General features: G+C 45.8%; 2 protein-coding genes across 10 annotated transcripts in view; one reads left to right on the top strand and one right to left on the bottom strand.

The window, feature by feature from the left end:
* Positions 1-508, top strand: part of ndnl2 (necdin-like 2) — an 11,770-nt gene extending 11,262 nt beyond the window's left edge. For all 8 annotated transcript variants that reach the window (XM_047033825.1, XM_047033821.1, XM_047033826.1 and 5 more), the window contains exon 11: positions 12-508. In XM_047033825.1, coding sequence (XP_046889781.1) covers positions 12-131 — 120 coding nt within the window. In that variant the 3' untranslated portion in view covers positions 132-508. The remainder of the gene's footprint in view (positions 1-11) is intronic.
* On the bottom strand, positions 421-18,040 carry LOC124476593 (6-phosphofructo-2-kinase/fructose-2,6-bisphosphatase-like). Of its 2 annotated transcripts, XM_047033819.1 has the most exons (16): positions 17,890-18,040; positions 17,665-17,755; positions 13,860-13,985; positions 13,339-13,435; positions 10,687-10,753; positions 10,471-10,545; positions 9,753-9,809; positions 5,991-6,112; positions 5,620-5,827; positions 5,351-5,497; positions 5,148-5,252; positions 4,734-4,863; positions 4,487-4,549; positions 3,153-3,217; positions 1,567-1,647; positions 421-1,455 (listed from the first exon to the last, which is right to left on the bottom strand). In XM_047033819.1, exons 2-16 carry the CDS (start codon positions 17,744-17,746, stop codon positions 1,396-1,398), a joined length of 1,485 nt encoding a protein of 494 aa, XP_046889775.1. In that variant the 5' UTR covers positions 17,747-17,755; positions 17,890-18,040; the 3' UTR covers positions 421-1,395. The 2 variants fall into 2 exon arrangements, with proteins under 2 accessions (XP_046889775.1, XP_046889774.1); XM_047033818.1 differs by lacking the exons at positions 17,665-17,755; positions 17,890-18,040 and adding an exon at positions 14,520-15,215.

Genomic DNA, 18,040 nt, shown 5'->3' with positions numbered 1-18,040 from the left:
TGTGTGTGCAGCTTCATGACCAGGACCCTAAGAGCTGGAGCCAGCAATACCGGGAAGCTACCAACCCTGCCCCCGGCACAAGCATCCCCGCCCCCGGCACAAGCAGCCAACGGCAGAGCAGCCAGAGATGACCTGCATCCACCCTATCCAATAGGAGAGCTGCCACAAAACCATCCATCCAATAGGGGAACTGAAAGATCTGAGCCCCTCTGTTCGTCTCTCTTTATGTCTGCCTCCCTCTGCCTCCCTGTCTGTCTGGCTCTCTGTGCCTCCCTGTCTGTCTGCCTCTCTCTACTTCTTTGTCTGTCTCTCTCTGCCTCCCTGTCTGCCTGTCTCTCTCTGCCTACTTGTGTCCCTGTGTTTGTCAGTAGGGGACATGTTGAGGGTTGTAAGTAGGGCATGAAACAAAAGGACGAGTCCTTTAAGTTTGTGACGTTTCATATTGACTCAATGTAAGTCTGTGAGTGTCCTTTTTTCCAGTTCAACATTAAACAGATTTTATAATAAACAGGTCGTCTTAGTTCGTGTTGTCACAGAAACCAACACTCCGGTACCAAGTCGGTACTCAAAAGGGTACGATACCAGAAGCTCTGAAGGAATGGTAGTACAGTAGAGTTGGGAACTTTTGAATGCTGACGAGCAGTGTTTGTTTTTCTTGTTGCCTTGCTCGATGAAATAGCTTACGGTTGTAGTGCGTTATAGCCAGGACATTTGAAAAAGGCACGCAATGACAAGCAACAATATTGATCATGCCACCAAATACAGATAAACACTAAAGTAACAAGCCTGGCTTAAAAGAAAGTACTGTAAAGTACTGAACAGAAAAATATAGTAACTAAGTATTTGTACTAAGTTACTTCCCATCTCTGTTTGTAGTAACAGTAACAGCACCTTAAGGAGCAGTGTAGAGTACTGTCTTGGCCGATGTTGTTTAGAGATGAAAGGAACTTGCACATTAATACAATTTAGAGTTCATGTAATGAAGACAGTTATAATATTTCTGTACACCATGTTGCTATGACAATAACCACACATACTATCGCTATGACAGACGTACAGTTTTGCTATGACAGACAGGTCAGGGTCAGTACTGGGGTCAGAGTTCAGGGTCAGGGTAGCAACAGTCAGATATAGTCTTGCTAATACAACAGCTTGACAAAGTATTGCTATGACAACAGCCGCAGTATTGCTATGACAACAGACAGGTCCGAGGTCAGTCCAATCCTGGATGGAGTTCTGTTGACCAGGATGTGTGGTGGTTCTGAGCTGTGCTCCAGTCTAACAGCACCTTCTCACCCCACAATCAGGACTGGTTTCGCTGTCTGGTTTCAACACCAGACAGCGAGGCTAGTGTTGGTGGATCCTCCCTGGCCGCCCCCACCTGGCTCCGCCCCTCTACACGTGTTCAGGGACGGTCACCAGCGCCTCCTCTGCTTCTCGGTCCACATCTACGTTCTGGAACATAGAAGGGGGGGTCTGAAAGAGAGTATCTGAGAGTGTGGAGTGTGTGAGTTGTGTCGGAGACTGTGTGTGTGTGTTTGAGTGCGTGTCTGACAGTGTGTGTACCTGCAGGCTGAGTATGGTAAGGTCTTGCAGTGTTTGGTTGGGGGCGGGACTTGACATTGGGTCATCACAGTCTAGGCTCTCCTGGGGACCAGAGGGGCGGGGCTTAAGTATTATCCACCTATAGGGTGTGCTCTGATTGTTCAGAATCAAAACTGGCCCCAGGCCACACCCTCATCTCTGAGTCGGCTGCTTCAGACTCACCTGGTCTTGATCGGGGATTGGACATTGTGTGAGTGTGTATGAATGTGTGTTGTGACAACCCTGGAGCCAGTAGCCAGGCTAGAAGGCTTCAGTAGCACTATGAACCGTTGTACATGGCAGCTGCAGGGAGGGATGACAGGGTTCTACAGGAGCAGGTGAGAACCAGACTGACAGGACTGGTACAGTCTTGTAACCCTCTGCTGGATTTAAACAGATGTAACCTTGTTCTGCTGGATTTAAACATATGTAACCTTGTTCTGCTGGATTTAAACAGATGTAACCTTGTTCTGCTGGATTTAAACATATGTAACCTTGTTCTGCTGGATTTACACAGATGTAACCTTGCTCTGATGGATTTACACAGATGTAACCTTGCTCTGATGGATTTACACAGATGTAACCTTGTTCTGCTGGATTTACACAGATGTAACCTTGCTCTGATGGATTTACACAGATGTTACCTTGCTCTGATGGATTTACACAGATGTAACCTTGCTCTGATGGATTTACACAGATGTAACCTTGCTCTGATGGATTTACACAGATGTAACCTTGCTCTGATGGATTTACACAGATGAACCTTGCTCTGATGGATTTACACAGATGTAACCAGTGGAAAGGCTGATTATCCCCTTGACTGAGGATGCATTTCATTTATCGTTTTTGCTTTATTTTTAAGCAAAAGCGCTTCTGGGGCCAGTTGCATAAACTTAGTTGAAGACCCTAACCTTGAGACTAGTCTTAGCCTTAGACTGTCTTAAACTGTCAGGTTAGTCTAGTCTTAGCCTTACACTGTCTTAAACTGTCAGGTTAGACTAGTTTTAGCCTTAGACTGTCTTAAACTGTCAGGTTAGACTAGTCTTAGCCTTAGACTGTCAGGTTAGACTCTAATTATGCCTGTCTGTTACATAAATAGTAAGACTTGTCTTACTTGTAACTTGTCTAACTACATGCACTAATTGTTCATCCCTTTGGGACTTGTTTGGTTTCACAATGAATGCTACATGTTTGGCTACCCCAATGTTTGGGGCTATCTTGTTGTTATGATCAGTGACCTATGCATTTTTGTCAAACTCTCTCTTGGAAGTCGCTTTGGAATAAAGCGTCTGCTGAATGCATACATATAATGTAAATGTAATTATAACATTGTCTCGTTTTTATTTTGTAAACCACATTTAGTCTTGTTTTTCTGCGTCAACAACATTGTATTATACATTTAATTGTAGTCATCACATGACCAGCATTTACGTTGCGTCTCATTTTCGTCATGTGATAAAGGTTTGTTGATATTTAATCATAATTTTTGTTGACAAAAGCAACACTAGTTGTCACGGTGAGTTAGTGTGTGTGTGTGTATGCACGGGAGTGTGTTCATGATGACTCACCACCGGCCTATCTCTGTGTGTGTTGACAGCTTCAATGTTGAGGAAGAGAGATTCCACCTTACAACCTTAAAGAGAGTGAGGAGAGGATAGAGAGGATCAAGGTGGGAGAATGGTCTTAGTTGATAAATCTGTAAACTTATTAGTCGCTTGCATACACCTGGGCCATCATGTATAAAATATTGCGCAGCTTTCATACCAGAAGATGGCGTACGGCCAAAACTTAAAAAGTACCTACGCACAGAAATATTCACATGCATAAAACCGGTCATACACCAGGTCCTTCGCACCTTTCCTTTAAAAATCACAATCAACGTGAAATTGACCGCACGTGAAGGAGCCACTGACCCCGCCTTGCCGCCTTGGAACACAGTCACTAGGGCCATAAATGCTGTGGGTTCGGAGAAACGGACCTGGCATAAACTGAGTCAGGCTCACAGAGACAATTGCATTGCCAATCTTTTAGTTGCACAGCACAGCGAGTATTTCATCTGTGGAAATCCTTGAGCATGCAATATTCACCATATACAGAGGGTGACATGTATTTCCTGAGTGATTTTGTTGTTTGTTTGACACCCTCAAGTTTAACAGAAGTTATTAAGTAGTGGCGGATTAAACAGTAGCATTTCCTGTCTGGGTTTTGGCATTTTGATGTGAATCATCCACATCAATGATTAAACTTTTATTAGCGGAGGTAATAATGTTTTTTGAATAGTCAACGTCATAGACGTATGACAGTAACTGTAGTGGAAACAATATTTAGTAATGTTTGGTGAGTTTTGGCACTTTTCAGTTAGAATTTGCCATGTTACAGAGCCAGACGAGACTTTGCGGACAGCCCGCACAGTCTCCCATCTGCTCAAAAGCATGACGGCCCCCACATTCTCACGTCAAGTACATTTGTATACATCACAACATGTGCGTGAAAACCAGCATACGCAAGCTTTTCATGCGTACGCAACGTTTATACATGAGGCCCCTGGAAACCAACATCTGCTATGAGGAGAGAGATGAAGAGCAGAGAGATGGAGGTGAGAGAAGGGGAGGAGAAGGGAAGGGAGGAGAGAAAGAGGGAAGGAGAGAAGGGAGGGGAGGGGAGGAGAGAAGGAGGGGAGGAGAAAGGAGGGGAGAAGAGGAGAGAAGGGGAGGAGAAAGGAGGGGAGAAGAGGAGAGAAGAAGGGGAGGAGAAGGGAGAGGAGGGGAGGAGAAGGGAGAGGAGGGGAGGGAAGGAGGAGAGAAAGAGGGGAGGAGAACCTCTCTTCTCCCTCAGAGGAGAGGAGGAGGAAAGAAGAGAGGAGAGGAGGGGAGGAAAGAAGAGAGGAGAGGAGGAGACTGACCGTAAGCCACTGGTGTGAGCTTCAGCACCGTGTGCAGGGGGCACTTGAGGTAGGGCAACTCATCTGTACAGGGGAAGGGGCAAGGTAGTTGATCATGGAATAATACTGTATTAATAGTGTTAATTTTCCACACTGAGGCCTGGGGATATATCCACATTGAGGCCTGGGGCTATCCACACTGAGGCCTGGGGTTATCCACACTGAGGCCTGGGGCTATCCACACTGAGGCCTGGGGCATTAGCTTTACCTGCAGTTTTGTCCAGGAAGTAGGCGAGCAGGCAGCGCATAACGGCCTGGTGACAGACGACAAGCACATTCTCCTGACGCTCCAGCTCCATGATGACCGGCTCCAGACGCTGGACCAGGTCCTCGTAGGACTGATACAAACACACATGCGCACACCATAAATACACGCACACCATTTATACACAATATTTAGTTCTAGGGAGGGTCTTTTTGTTGTTGGTGTTGTTCAACTCTAATGCAGCATTTCTATTTTGATGGGAAATGTGTGAGTCATCTTAAACATTACCAAAAAATGCCCTAACCACCTACCCTAACCACATACCTAACCTGTGCACGTCCCTGCTAACCACATACCCTAACCACATACCCTAACCCTAACCACATACCCTAACCACATACCCTAACCATGCCCTACCTCTCCTTTAGGGTAGCGGTAGCGGTACTTGTTTTGGTCCCTCAGAGCAAACTCCTCAGGGTAGTGCTGCTGGATCTCTTTGTATGTCATCTCCTCACACACACCCTGGGGAACAACACACATATACACACACACACACACTGTCAGAACACACACTGTCAGAATACACACACTCCAAGTCCAACAGACATGGTTGTACTCACAGCATCTATCTCGTTCAGGGCCTTCCACTGCTCGTACCCGACTCCCAGCCCCTCTGCTGTCTGGATGGTCCTGCGCATGTGGCTGGTCCACACCTTCAGGTCCCTGATACACTGGCCATGCATGTAGCTGCCCAACGCACTGGCAAACTGGGACACAAACACACACACATACATATACACACACATGCCTTCAGGACCTGGATACACTGGCCATGTATGTAGCTGCCCAACGCACTGGCAAACTGGGACACATCCACACACACACGCACCTTACTCCCACGTGGCGACAGCCCTGAGTCGCCCCCGATGCGCCCCACCAGGTTGAGCTCGCTCTCGCCATGGCGACACAGGTAGATGGAGCGCGGCGTGACATGAATATTCATGAGGTAGTAGACAATGCGACTCTGGATGTGGTCCTGCACACGGTTCACCAGGTACCTACTGCCCACGTTAAATATCTTGATGTAGGACAGGTTCCTACACACACAAACACACACGGTTCACCAGGTACCTACTGCCCACGTTGAATATCTTTATGTTGGACAGGTTCCTACACACATACACACACACGTGAGTATGTATGTGTGCCTGTATGTGTGTGAGAGAGCGTGTGTGTGTGAGAGAGTGTGTGTGCTGCCACCTGTCCTTGTTGTCGTCCAGAGGTACGTAGGTGACCTTGTAACACTCGATCCTCTTCAGGAAGTCGGCCACTGCCTCTTCCTGGTCACAGCCCACATAGTCTGGGCTGCTCAGCTTCACTTCCTGCAACAGCAACCTAGTTACCTCAGACAAAGAGTATAGAAGCACAAGAGGCGAAACTCTGATGCTTTTTTGGTAACAGTCACTAGGTAACACTTCGGTAGTGCGCTGCCATTGTGGAGTGAATATTCCAACTGGAGTTACTGGACAACAGCACAGTTAGCTCTACATACTAGCTAGTTATAGGTAACAGATAATTTTATATATATTTTTTGTGTTGACATTAGCTAGCTAGCGTCGGCAGCTGTGTAACCTACCTAGCAAGCATTAGCAGCATTTGTATCACATTTACATTTACATTTATGCATTTAGCAGACGCTTTTATCCAAAGCAACTTCCAAGAGAGAGCTTTACAAAGAGCATAGGTCACTGATCATAACAACGAGGTAGTCCCAAACATTGCAAGCAGCCAAAACATGAAGCATACATTGTGAAAAAACTAAACAAGTGCCAAAAGGGAAGACCCATAAGAGCATGCAGTTATACAAGTTACAAATTAAAACAACATGAACCACAAAAAGTGAAGGACTGTACCTGTAGAAGAACAATCAGCAGTAAAAATATTTCACAGCGAGTACAAGACTTAACTTCCTTATAACTAACCTACAAGAGCAACAAGTCACTCAATAAGAGTCAATGTGATCCTGGAGGAAACTAACATCAGGTCCAGCCAAGCATTCCTAAGTGCCATTGTACTCCCAGAACAAGTGCGTCTTGAGCCTTTTCTTGAAGGTGGGGAGACAGTCAGTGTCCCTGATGGAGGTGGGGAGCTGTTTCCACCATTGGGGGGCCAGGCAGGAGAAGAGCTTGTGTTGGGACCGGGCGGTCTTAAGCAGTGGGACCACCAGGCGGTTGTCTGAAGAAGACCGTAGGTGGCGGGTGGGGGTGTAAGTCGGGTGCAGTCCCGTTCACTGCTCGGGAGGTCAGTACCAGGGTCTTGAATCTGATACGGGCGTTGATGGGTAGCCAGTGGAGAGAGATGAGGAGCGGGGTAACGTGGGAGCGTCTGGGTAGATTGTAGACCAGGCGGGCTGCTGCGTTCTGAATCCTCTGAAGAGGGCGGGTTGCACATGCTGGGAGACCAGCGAGTTGCAGTAGTCCAACTTGGAGAGGACCAGTGCTTGGACTAGCAGCTGGGTGGAGTGCTCAGACCGGTATCTCCTGATCTTCCGGATGTTGTAGAGGGTGAATCTACAAGACCGGGAGACTGTGGTAATGTGGGCCGTGAGGAAGAGCTCGTCATCCATGGTAACCCCAAGGTTCCTGGCAGAGGATGAAGGGGTCACCGTCGCAGATCCCAGGGTGATTGACAGATCGTGGGAGATAGAGGGTTTAGCCGGGATGATGAGAAGTTCTGTTTTCGTATCAGTTCAATGTACGTAGCGTTAGTTAAATATCAGCTAATGTTCAACTCTAAAGTATAGCTAGCCTAGCTCTACACCTTTTATAGAATCCCTTTGTAAATCAGCCTCTGATGGGTAGAAAGGGACTTTTTTTTTATTTTACACAAAGTTAACACCAACATTTAGTGGCAAAATCCATTATGTCTACAAAACTATTTTAGATACAGTATAAGTTTAGCTATCTTGAAAATACTGAGGATAGCCTACTGAAGTTGAGTTAGTCAATGTTGATGCTAGCTAACGTTAGTTTTATAGCTGTAGGCTATATAACATTTCACTGGGTCTTGCAGCGCTGCTTTATTTACTGAAATTTTTATGAAATGTTATGTTCTACTAGCCATTTGCCTACTGAAGCAAGTCACAGTATTTCCCACCCCTGATAGTGTATCTGAGACGATAGAGTAAATAATTCCTCTTTCAAGTAAAATGCCCCCGTTAAAGTGTTGAGCATTAAATTAGCTGCACGGTCTGTGATCTTGGGATGAAGCCACTTTTTGTGTTTTGCTCATGCAGAATTCGGTCAAATGAAATCGGTAAAGTAATGACGAGTAAAGGTAAGTGGCACATAACGTGAAGTAGGCCTAACATGGCATTTTAGTGCTATTTTGTTTGAGTTTTAACTTGTCCAGTGGGGCAAGTAGCCCATATTTCTCTTCCAGACTTGCCCTACCAAAACATCCACTTGTCCCGGACAAGCCTTAATGTCGAGCCCTGTACATGGCTCGACTCTTGATACAGATCAGAATCCATCATATCTTGGACACAGTGGTGGTTGTAGACAAATTTTACTGGGAGGGCCAAGGGGGGGCCAGTCTTTAATCAGAAGGGCACATAAAAAAAACAGAAACATATTTCAACATTAAATAATTTAATTTTACTTTACATTTACATTTACATTTAGTCATTTAGCAGACACTCTTATCCAGAGCGACTTACAGTAAGTACAGGGACATTCCCCCCGAGGCAAGTAGGGTGAAGTGCCTTGCCCAAGGACACAACGTCATTTGGCACAGCCAGGAATCGAACCAGCGACCTTCTGATTACTAGCCCAACTCCCTAACCGTTTAGCTACCTGACTCCCGATTGAAATCATACTTTACATTGAAATCATACAAACGGCTCTGGCTCTCCCTCTTCCAGCCCCTCAGCTTTCTCAATACCTTGATATGTTTCTGTAACTTTTTTATTTACTGGGGCAGAAAAGGCTGCAATGTCCATTCCTTGTTTCATAATGACTACTAGAAGAAGAAAAACTGGTGAAAAAATGATAAAAATTGAGTTTATTTTTATTCAGTCAGCTCAGGGGGGCCACAGGGGGGGCCAGGGACATTTTTACAGGGGCACTGGCCCCTGTAGGCCCCCATGTAGAACCGCCCCTGCTTGGACACCCAAAATCAGCAAATCTCACAGCAAATCAGCACAATAGAAAATGTGCTTTAAAGAATTGAATTTCAACCCAAACTTTTTTGGTGGAAAAAAAGTGGAAGACTTGTCTGTAAGTCTGTGAAATAAACTGTTAAAAGGGATTTGATGATCACTAGTCTAGTGATTACGTTATTCTGTGTTGTCATCATTCAGTTTTTTTCTAACAAAGCAGCTGATATTGCCAAAAGCGACAGCAAGCTAGTGGAGTGCCGAGTCGCTTTCACTCCAAAATAGTGGAAATGTAGCGCTGCTACTGGGCACTGGTGTTGCAATGGAACATTCTATTGGCTTTCACTTCTTGTCAATATAAGTTCTTTGATCAGATAACCCGAACCCACATAGTCTGGGCCGCTCAAGTTTAGTTCCTGCAACAGCAACCTAGTTACCTCAGATAACCCTGACCCGTATAGTCTGGACTCCTCAGCTTCACTTGCTGCAACAGCAACCTAGTCACCTTAGATAACCGTTACCTCTCATTTAAACCCAACCTAGTTACCTCCGATAACTCGAACCTATTTACCTCTCATATAAACCCAACCTAGTTACCTTTTATATAACCCTAACTTAGTTACCTATCATATAACTGCTAAGTACCTAGTTACCTGTCATATAGAAATGAAAACACATCTTCTGACACATGGCAAAGCAGCATCGAGCACTATCATAGCAAAACTTACAGCGCTACCATAGCAACACTCACAGAGCATCCATAGTAATACTCCAAGAATTACAATAGCAACATTCACTGCACTACCATAACAACACTTGCAATGCTAACATAGCAACACTCACAGCACTAACATTGGAATACTCACTTTGATATTCTCAGCTATAATCTCTGGATCGTCACACAGAGACTCCACAAAGAATACCTGGAAAGGCCAAACACACAGCATGGGTTAGCAACACACAGAGCCTGGGTTAGCAACATACACACACAGCATGGGTTAGCAACACACACACAGTCTGGGTTAGTGTTGGAAAAATTGAAGATGTAACACATTTATCCTGTATAAGAATGATTCTGTGTTCAGCATTCCTTGTGTGCAAAGAGAGGCCTACACCCAAATCTGAACTTTGGGTAACACGAGGCATACGTAAACAAGGTCACCTGGGCGGACCACTCTCTTACTGGATAGGCCATAAAATATGTCTGGCCTTATCTGTGTTGGGTGATTCATATGGTCAAGCTTGGAAAGGTCAAAGAGCGCACACACTCCAACACGCACGCACACACGCACGCCAGGTCTATGCAAGGGAGCCAATGAAGAAGAGCCATGGGACATTTGCATGCATTTGTCTTAGCCAATCACTGTAAAGAGCAGTTCGGTTTAAATAGCTAGCTAGCACAACATGCTAGCGGACAAACTTTGTATTGCGATCAGACTTTGTCTCCTTGCTGGCAAGCATTAAACCATTCATTCACTTTCTTTGAATCCGACGACTGCATTATTTGAGAAATTATCCTAACAGTTAGCAACACACACAGCCTGGACTAGCAACACACACACAGCCTGGGTTAACCACACACACCTTGTATCCGTTGTCCTTGGCGAAGCCGAGGATGACGTCTCTTCGTTCTGTTGTGGTGTTGGTGGCATCAAACACCTGGGAAGGGAGGATAAGGGAGGAGCCATAGTGATGCTAAAGGTCAAGGGGTCACCCTGACGGTGATGCTAAAAGTCAAGGGGTTACCCTGACAATTATGCTAAAGGACAAGGGGTCACCTCAGAGCTAGGCTAGACTCACCGCCACCTGGCCCTGCTTCTGGGTGAAATAGGAACACACATCCTTCAAGGCACTGATGGCACAGGCCCTGGGGAAGGGGGGAGCAGGGGGGAAGAGCAGGGAGGAGGGGGAAGGAGAAGATATGGGATGCAGAGGAGTAGGGAGAGACAGAGATGGGGAGGGGAGGGAGAGACAGAGATGGGGAGGGGAGAGACAGAAATGGGGAGGGGAGAGAGAGACAGAGATGGGGAGGGAAGAGACAGAAATGGGGAGGGGAGAGAGAGACAGAGATGGGGAGGGGAGAGACAGAAATGGGGAGGGGAGAGAGAGACAGAGATGGGGAGGGGAGAGAGAGACAGAGATGGGGAAGGGAGAGAGAGACAGAGATGGGGAGGGGAGAGACAGAGATGGGGAGGGGAGGGGAGAGACAGAAATGGGGAGGGAAGAGACAGAAATGGGGAGGGGAGAGACAGAGATGGGGAGGGGAGAGAGAGACAGAGATGGGGAGGAAGAGACAGAAATGGGGAGGGAAGAGACAGAAATGGGGAGGGGAGAGGAGATGGGGAAGGGAGGGAGAGACGGCGGATGAGTGAGAATAGACCAGCCTAACTGGTTCATACTCCAGTAAAACATTGAATATACATTTTTAAAGGTCCCATGACATGAAATTCACTTTAAGAGGTTATTTAACATTAATATGAGTTCCCCTAACCTGCCTTTGGTCCCCCGGTGGCTAGAAATTTCGACAGTTGCTCAGTGTTTGAATGTAAAAATGTAAAAATGAAAAACAAAGTATTTTTACAGGTCCTTCTTCCGAACCTCTGAAGAACCAGTGACTTATATTCATTTTCTCTGGAAATGCGCCGACACAACTTCCCAAAGTTTTGTATGTGCCAAACATTTTAGCGATGACTGTTTCCTCAACATGGGCCAATACAAAGCTGGCCTTGCCTACCATCTGAAATAAAAGTCTGTATCAGTACCAACTCTCCTTGGTCCAGCTACAAACCTCGGACAAGTAAGTCAACTAACACTATACCATTTTGCTGCTTTACTGTTACCTAGCTTACCCTTAGAATGTGGCTTTAACATCAGCTCTGCAGCTAACAGCCCAATGTTGCTAATGTAAAGGTAGATAGCATCAAGTATGTGTGTGAATACACACACTGTAACGTGAGAGACAGTGTACTATTTTTTTGTTATTTGGATAACCGGTCTGCTGTTGGTGTAATGGCGCGCGTGATATCCGCCTTTCCCGTCATTGAAATGACTATGAGTGTGCACCTGTGCAAACCTCAGGAACATGTTCAGTTTCATCTGATCACCCTGATCAGATGAAACTGAACATGTTTAGGTCAGCTGCTTCAAGTTCCTCGGGGTGAACATCAGCAATGACCTCACCTGGTCTGTTCACACGGACAAGGTGGTCAAAGCGGCCCGTAAGCGCCTCTTCTTCCTGAGGAGACTGAAGAAGTTTGGTATGGACTCAGTCATCCTCACTAACTTTTACAGATGCACTATAGAGAGCATTCTGACTGGTTGTATCACAGTGTGGTATGGGAGCTGCACAGACTGGGACCGCAAGGCCCTACGAAGTGTGGTCCGTTCTGCTGAGTTCATCATCGGCAGGAAGCTCCCAGCCCTACAGGACACCTATCACACACGTTGCCTCAGGAAAGCCGGCAGGATTCTAAGAGACTGTTCCCACCCATCCTTCAGTCTCTTTACCCCGTTGCCTTCTGGCAGGCGTTACCGCAGCATCCGGTCGCGCACACGCAGACTGGACAACAGTTTCTACCCAAGGGTCATCAGGCTTCTCAATGGACACTGATATTGACATTTTTACTGCACACTAGTCACTTATACACTGTCACTTTCAGCTACTGGTTGCTCCTTCAGTAACATTGCACTACTGTACCTCACTGTACCTCGCCACCAGGCTCCTGTTTGGTCATTGACATAGTCACTGATCTGCAAATTTGCACTATTGCACTGTACTCCACTTAGGTTGATAGGTTATAGGGTTGAAACAGGTTTTTTGTGCATTAGGGTTAGTATAGCGTACTATTTATTGTTATCTGTAATTTAGGACCTTTTAGTGTTAGGGTTAGTATAGTCGTTTATTTATTGCTATCTGTATATTTAGGAAGTTCACTTATCTAAGCTCAGCATAGATGTAAATTTGTTCCGTGTACTTATATGTTATGTTATGTCAGGTGCTTGCATTGTCTTGTCTTAAGAATTTCAGTGCCCAGTCTAACCTTAACCTTGTGTTGTTCTGTGCATCTGACAAATAAAAGACTTGACTTGACTTGAGCTTCTATCTTCTTGCACCTGGAATATATACAAAGTAATAAATTGAATACAAATTTGACCTTGTTGTCTACACAGGCCAGCACACCCCCACCCTCAACCTTGCCCCGCCTCTCCCCTTCTCATTAGCATTTAAAGCTACAGACACAGAAACGGCACATCTTGAGGAAAGCTCATTGTGGGACTGATCGTAGTGGCTGTAATTCTGCACCAAGGCTAAATTTCGGGAAAGAGACTTCAGATACAGTATTAGGGGACCTTAGGCCTATATAAAAGCATCCAAAAACAGCATGTCATGGGACATTTAGGTAAAAAACTGTCCGACTGGCTTATGCCCCATTAACACGCTGTTGGTCATACTTGCGTATCTTCATGGCCTCCTGGTTGTCGGGTCTGAAGAACTCGTAGTTCTTGTAGGAACGTGTGGCATCCCGGCGGTACTGGCCAACGTTGAACACTGTTACAGAAGTGACATCACAAGGGTTGTACCATAACCTACATCTGGTGTTGAGCTAGCTAGCTCCTAGGTCCAACCTACCTCTTGTGTTTATCTAACTAGCTCCTAGCTACGAGCTACCTCTTGTATTTATCTAGCTAGCTCCTAGCTCCAAGTTACCTCTGGTGTTTAGCAGGGCTGCCAACTCTCATGCATTGGTCATGAGACACACGTATTTCAACAAGTTCACACGCTCTCACGCCACACCTTGTATTTTTCACGCTGAGAAGGCAACGCCAACCAGGTAGTCCTGCATTTACGGGGAGGGGGGGGGGGGGGTTGCTTTGTGTGCAGCCAAATTTTGGGTGGCCCCACCAAATCTAACTAAGTTTTTTGAAAAGTTGGCAGCCCTGGTTAAGTTAGCTAGCTCCTAGCTACAAACTACCTCTGGTGGGAACTCCTATCCAGTTGAGGTATCTGGTCAGCTTCTTGGAGATGTAAGTCTTCCCCCTGGCCGGCAGACCCACCATCACAATCATTGTAGGAGAGTTGGTGAACTGGGGCACTGAGGCTGAGGAGAAAAATACACCTCTTTCATCAGTCCAGAGCCCAGCCCTGCTGTCTCCTTCACCCCCTTGCTCACTCATTCACCTTCCTGTTCATTCCTTCACAAGACGATATCATGGTGGGAGAGTTCCTACACAATACATGTCATTGCACAGAGACACACACACAAGCACAAACATGCACACACATGACACACAAACAGACTTTGCCCTAGGGGTGAATGCCCCTCAGGTCTTTCAGTAGGTCCACGTGGATTACACATTACACACCCCACATTACACACACCACATTACATACTAGATGACACACACACCACATTAAATACACACAATTATATACACCCACAACACACACTGAATACACGCACCTTCATACAACATGCATCACACCTTCTTAAAATTCCCAATAAGACATGCATGTGTGTGAGAGTGGTTGGTGTGTGTGTGAGTAGCTTTTGTGTGTGTGCATGTGTGTGAGAGTAGCTTGTGTGTGTGTGCATATGTGTGAGAGTGGTTGGTATGTGTGTATGTGTACTCACAGCCTCTGCGTCGGGTCAGCTTACTGTTCACCCAGATCTTCTCTAGAGGGTTCTGGGTCAGTTTAGTCTGGTTTTGCCTTGATATCTGAGACATGTTTTCTCAACAACTGGGTGAGTCTATATGTGTGTGTGACTGAGAGAAGAGATGCAAAGAGATATCGAGAACGATAGATGTGTGTGTGTGGGAGAGAGAGAACAAGCGTGCGTGAATGTGTGAAAGTGAGAGAAACTGAAGGAGTGACAGTGGCTTTATCAACACACACAGATCAAGGGAGGGCTTTTTTGAAATCACAAGCTCTTGATTGGATAAGCCACCTGTCATTAATACATTTCAGCCTATAAAATCCACAGGAAGGGGGACTGTGGACGTTCACCTACTAAACCTGGTGCCTCTTTGTATTTGAGTTTCTAGTAAGGAGTTTCTGGTAAAAATTGTTTCTAGTTTAGATGTTATTGTGTTGATTGTATTCTAGTCTTGAGGTTTTCCAGGTCTTCTCTGAGGGTTTAGCTCTCTGTTGACTGTGAGAAACTGTTGACCTGTTCACAGTAAACAGCTCAACAATAGAGTAGAGCTACACCAGGACAGTAGAGCTACACCATGACAGTAGAGCTACACCAGGACAGTAGAGCTACACCAGGACAGTAGAGCTACACCAGGACAGCAAAGCTACACCAGGACAGCAAAGGTACACCATGACAGTAGAGCTACACCATGACAGTAGAGCTACACCAGGACAGTAGAGCTACACCTGGACAGCAAAGCTACACCATGACAGCAAAGCTACACCATGACAGTAGAGCTACACCAGGACAGTAGAGCTACACATGGACAGCAAAGCTACACCATGACAGCAAAGCTACACCGTGACAGTAGAGCTACACCAGGACAGCAAAGCTACACCGTGACAGTAGAGCTACACCAGGATAGTTAAGCTACACCAGGACAGCAAAGCTATCATCGAATCTTGATTCCAAAAAATTTGAGAGAAAAAAATATACTAATATGTTTTAGCTAGCTCTGATTCTGATGTGCAAATAGACTAGAATGTCCATTGATATTTCTGTGAAAAATGTCACACTTTCTGTATTCATTCTACAAATATGTAGGCCTATTATCTTATCCTGTGGGCTACTATACACTATATAACGAAAAGCATCCAAAGTTGATATCAAATTATGAGATGGAAATAAATACGGGGGAGGGGGTAGCCTAACCTACAATTTCTGGGAAATTTGTTAAGTTTACTTGTGGGTCGCCCCATTTGTGCGTAGTGTCCGACCGTTCTGCTATCAACTACCAAATTAACATGAATACTGCTGATACAGCTCTGCAGCTAGCTATCTAACCTACTATAGCAGTGGTTCTCAGCCCTGATTCAAATAAATGGTCTTACTAGGCTTCGGCATTGCTGGATAACAACCCATTCATTTGAATCAGGAGTGTTGGAGCTAGCCTGGCTCTGCCCTCCTATGTACTTCCGCTCAATTTGGATTTAGCTTCTGTACTAGGTCTGGGATTTCAGTGCATCAGTCGGTTTTCAGAAACACATTTTTTGTAGGTCCAATCAGCAAACAGAGGGAGTGGTTGAGAACGATGACGTTGATGTCGTGCACTAGTTTAAGTTGTAGTTCAGTAATGGAGGCGGAGAAAGATGCGAGCGAAGCTATTCTGCGGCTGTGGCAACGCTGCCAAATATCCATAAGTTAAAGCCGGAGCAAGGATTGTTCTTGCTTTTTGAGTTTTTTTGGTGGACATGATGTTGTGGCCCTCCTCCCCAGGGGGTTCGGGAAAAGTTTGATTTTCCAGCTTCGGCAGCTAGCTCCGTGGTGAAGGAGTTGGCTAAGGCAAAAGCTAGCGATTGGCTATGGCAGATCAGAGTGGCTCTGGGCAGATCCAATAGTTTTAAACTTCAATACATCATACCCGCCTTCAAGGAAGTTAACGCTTGTCAATGGAGCGATCCCAGACCCTCTGTACAAATGAAATGTACGAGGGTCTGGTTAGGACCAGGCTGTGTTGGAGCAGGGAAATATCTAAAACATGCAGGACAGGGGCTCCATGGACCAGGGTTGAGAATCACTGTACAGTAAGAAACATTAAGCTAGCTAACTCCTACATTCATCAAGACTCAATTGTTTTCTGACATCTTAGAAAGTCAAAGCTGGAGTCGCCAGAAGATTGTCTGTGGAGACAGCAACTCTAATTCTCAACAATCAATTTGTCTTTATATTTGAGTTGTAAAGTCAGCCCATCAGCCTGTAGTCATGTGAAAGGCGCAACTGGGGGAGAACAAGCGACAGTGCGGAGATTTTGCAAATTTGCAATTTTATCTACGTAAAATTACCACCAAGGGATCGTAATACCCTTCGTAATAAAGTTAGGAACCGAAGTGAGGAATAAAGCATAAAATGTAACTTTGCTTAGATTTGGTTCTTTCTTCTGTCTCTGTACATCAGTCGTTCTCAAAGTGTGGTCTGCGTAGTGGTCTGCGACGGCCACAAGTAAATTATTGCGACATTTCTGTCATACAACTCAGAACTAAGAAAACACAGTCAGTAGGAGGCCTATTAAAATGGGCTACACACGTTCGGCATTCTGACATCGCAGCCTCTGCATGGGTTGTACCAAAACCTCTCTGGTTGTACCATGTGAGGGAGTTCTCCCCTCCCAAATAGAGTTGGTTGGGTCCATTGATAGCCCGTCTTTTCTAAAAAGTTTTCTCAGAAAGGCTACCGATTTTCTCAGATAGGCTACCGATGTCAGGGAGGATGGATGGGAGCAGGGCCGGAGTGATGGCATCACTAGACAAGGTTTTACCAATTGAAAAACGGCTGTTTATTTTACATAAATTTACAAAAAGGGAGAAGACGAGAGATGAAAGCCTGTATTGAGAGACTTTTATTCCGATTCTGCAGTTCTTATGGACAAGGATAAGCCATAATCAGATATCATCAACAGCAGAATATGATGTGCACGCACAAACCAGGCAACACTACACATTCAATTCAAGCGAAGTCTATGTAATACACCGAGGCCAGTGTTGAGTGGACTGCTTGACAATCCGGACACGTTGAGCTTTAGCAGTTAGTTGCTCAACCAGTATCGCCTTGCCAGTATGTGTGTGTGTGTGTGTGTGTGACTCACCGTGGGGTCGCTGGAAGCGGGGTATTCTAGGCGCACCCCCCGTCTGCTCAGTCATGTCTTGCGTAATCTCCGCCCAGTTCATATTCCGAATCTATTGTGGGCAGAACGCAGGTAGTGCTCAATGGTGAGTGAGTGTGGGCGTGTTTTTGTTTGTGTGATCCGCTCGCGGACGGTGCAGGCTGTGGTCGTCTACAGAGCAGAATGGATCCTGTCCTCCAAGCCTACCACATGGGTTGTTCGCCGGATTCAGCCCCTAGATTCACCGGCCATGTAGACGTCATAAGGGGCACAGGACGTATCCGCAGTTTAACCTCTTAGTACCGATGTGTGAGCTGCCTTCGTGTGGGTTTCATAAACCGGAAGATACATGTTGCGG

Source organism: Hypomesus transpacificus, chromosome 14 (assembly GCF_021917145.1).
Source record: "Hypomesus transpacificus isolate Combined female chromosome 14, fHypTra1, whole genome shotgun sequence".
Taxonomy (NCBI): domain Eukaryota; kingdom Metazoa; phylum Chordata; class Actinopteri; order Osmeriformes; family Osmeridae; genus Hypomesus; species Hypomesus transpacificus.
Note: the sequence above shows the minus strand (reverse complement) of the source record. Positions and strands in the feature narration are given on the sequence as shown.

What these genes read in the sequence shown, in the direction of transcription:
- LOC124476593 (XM_047033818.1), bottom strand. Translation starts at nt 14,613, where the DNA reads ATGTCTCAGATATCAAGGCAAAACCAGACTAAACTGACCCAGAACCCT. An exon ending in AGAAGCAGGGCCAGGTGGCG is followed by an intron (nt 10,546 to 10,686) that starts GTGAGTCTAGCC and finishes CTCCCTTCCCAG; the next exon opens with GTGTTTGATGCCACCAACAC. An exon ending in CCCTGAACGAGATAGATGCT is followed by an intron (nt 5,253 to 5,350) that starts GTGAGTACAACC and finishes GTTGTTCCCCAG; the next exon opens with GGTGTGTGTGAGGAGATGAC.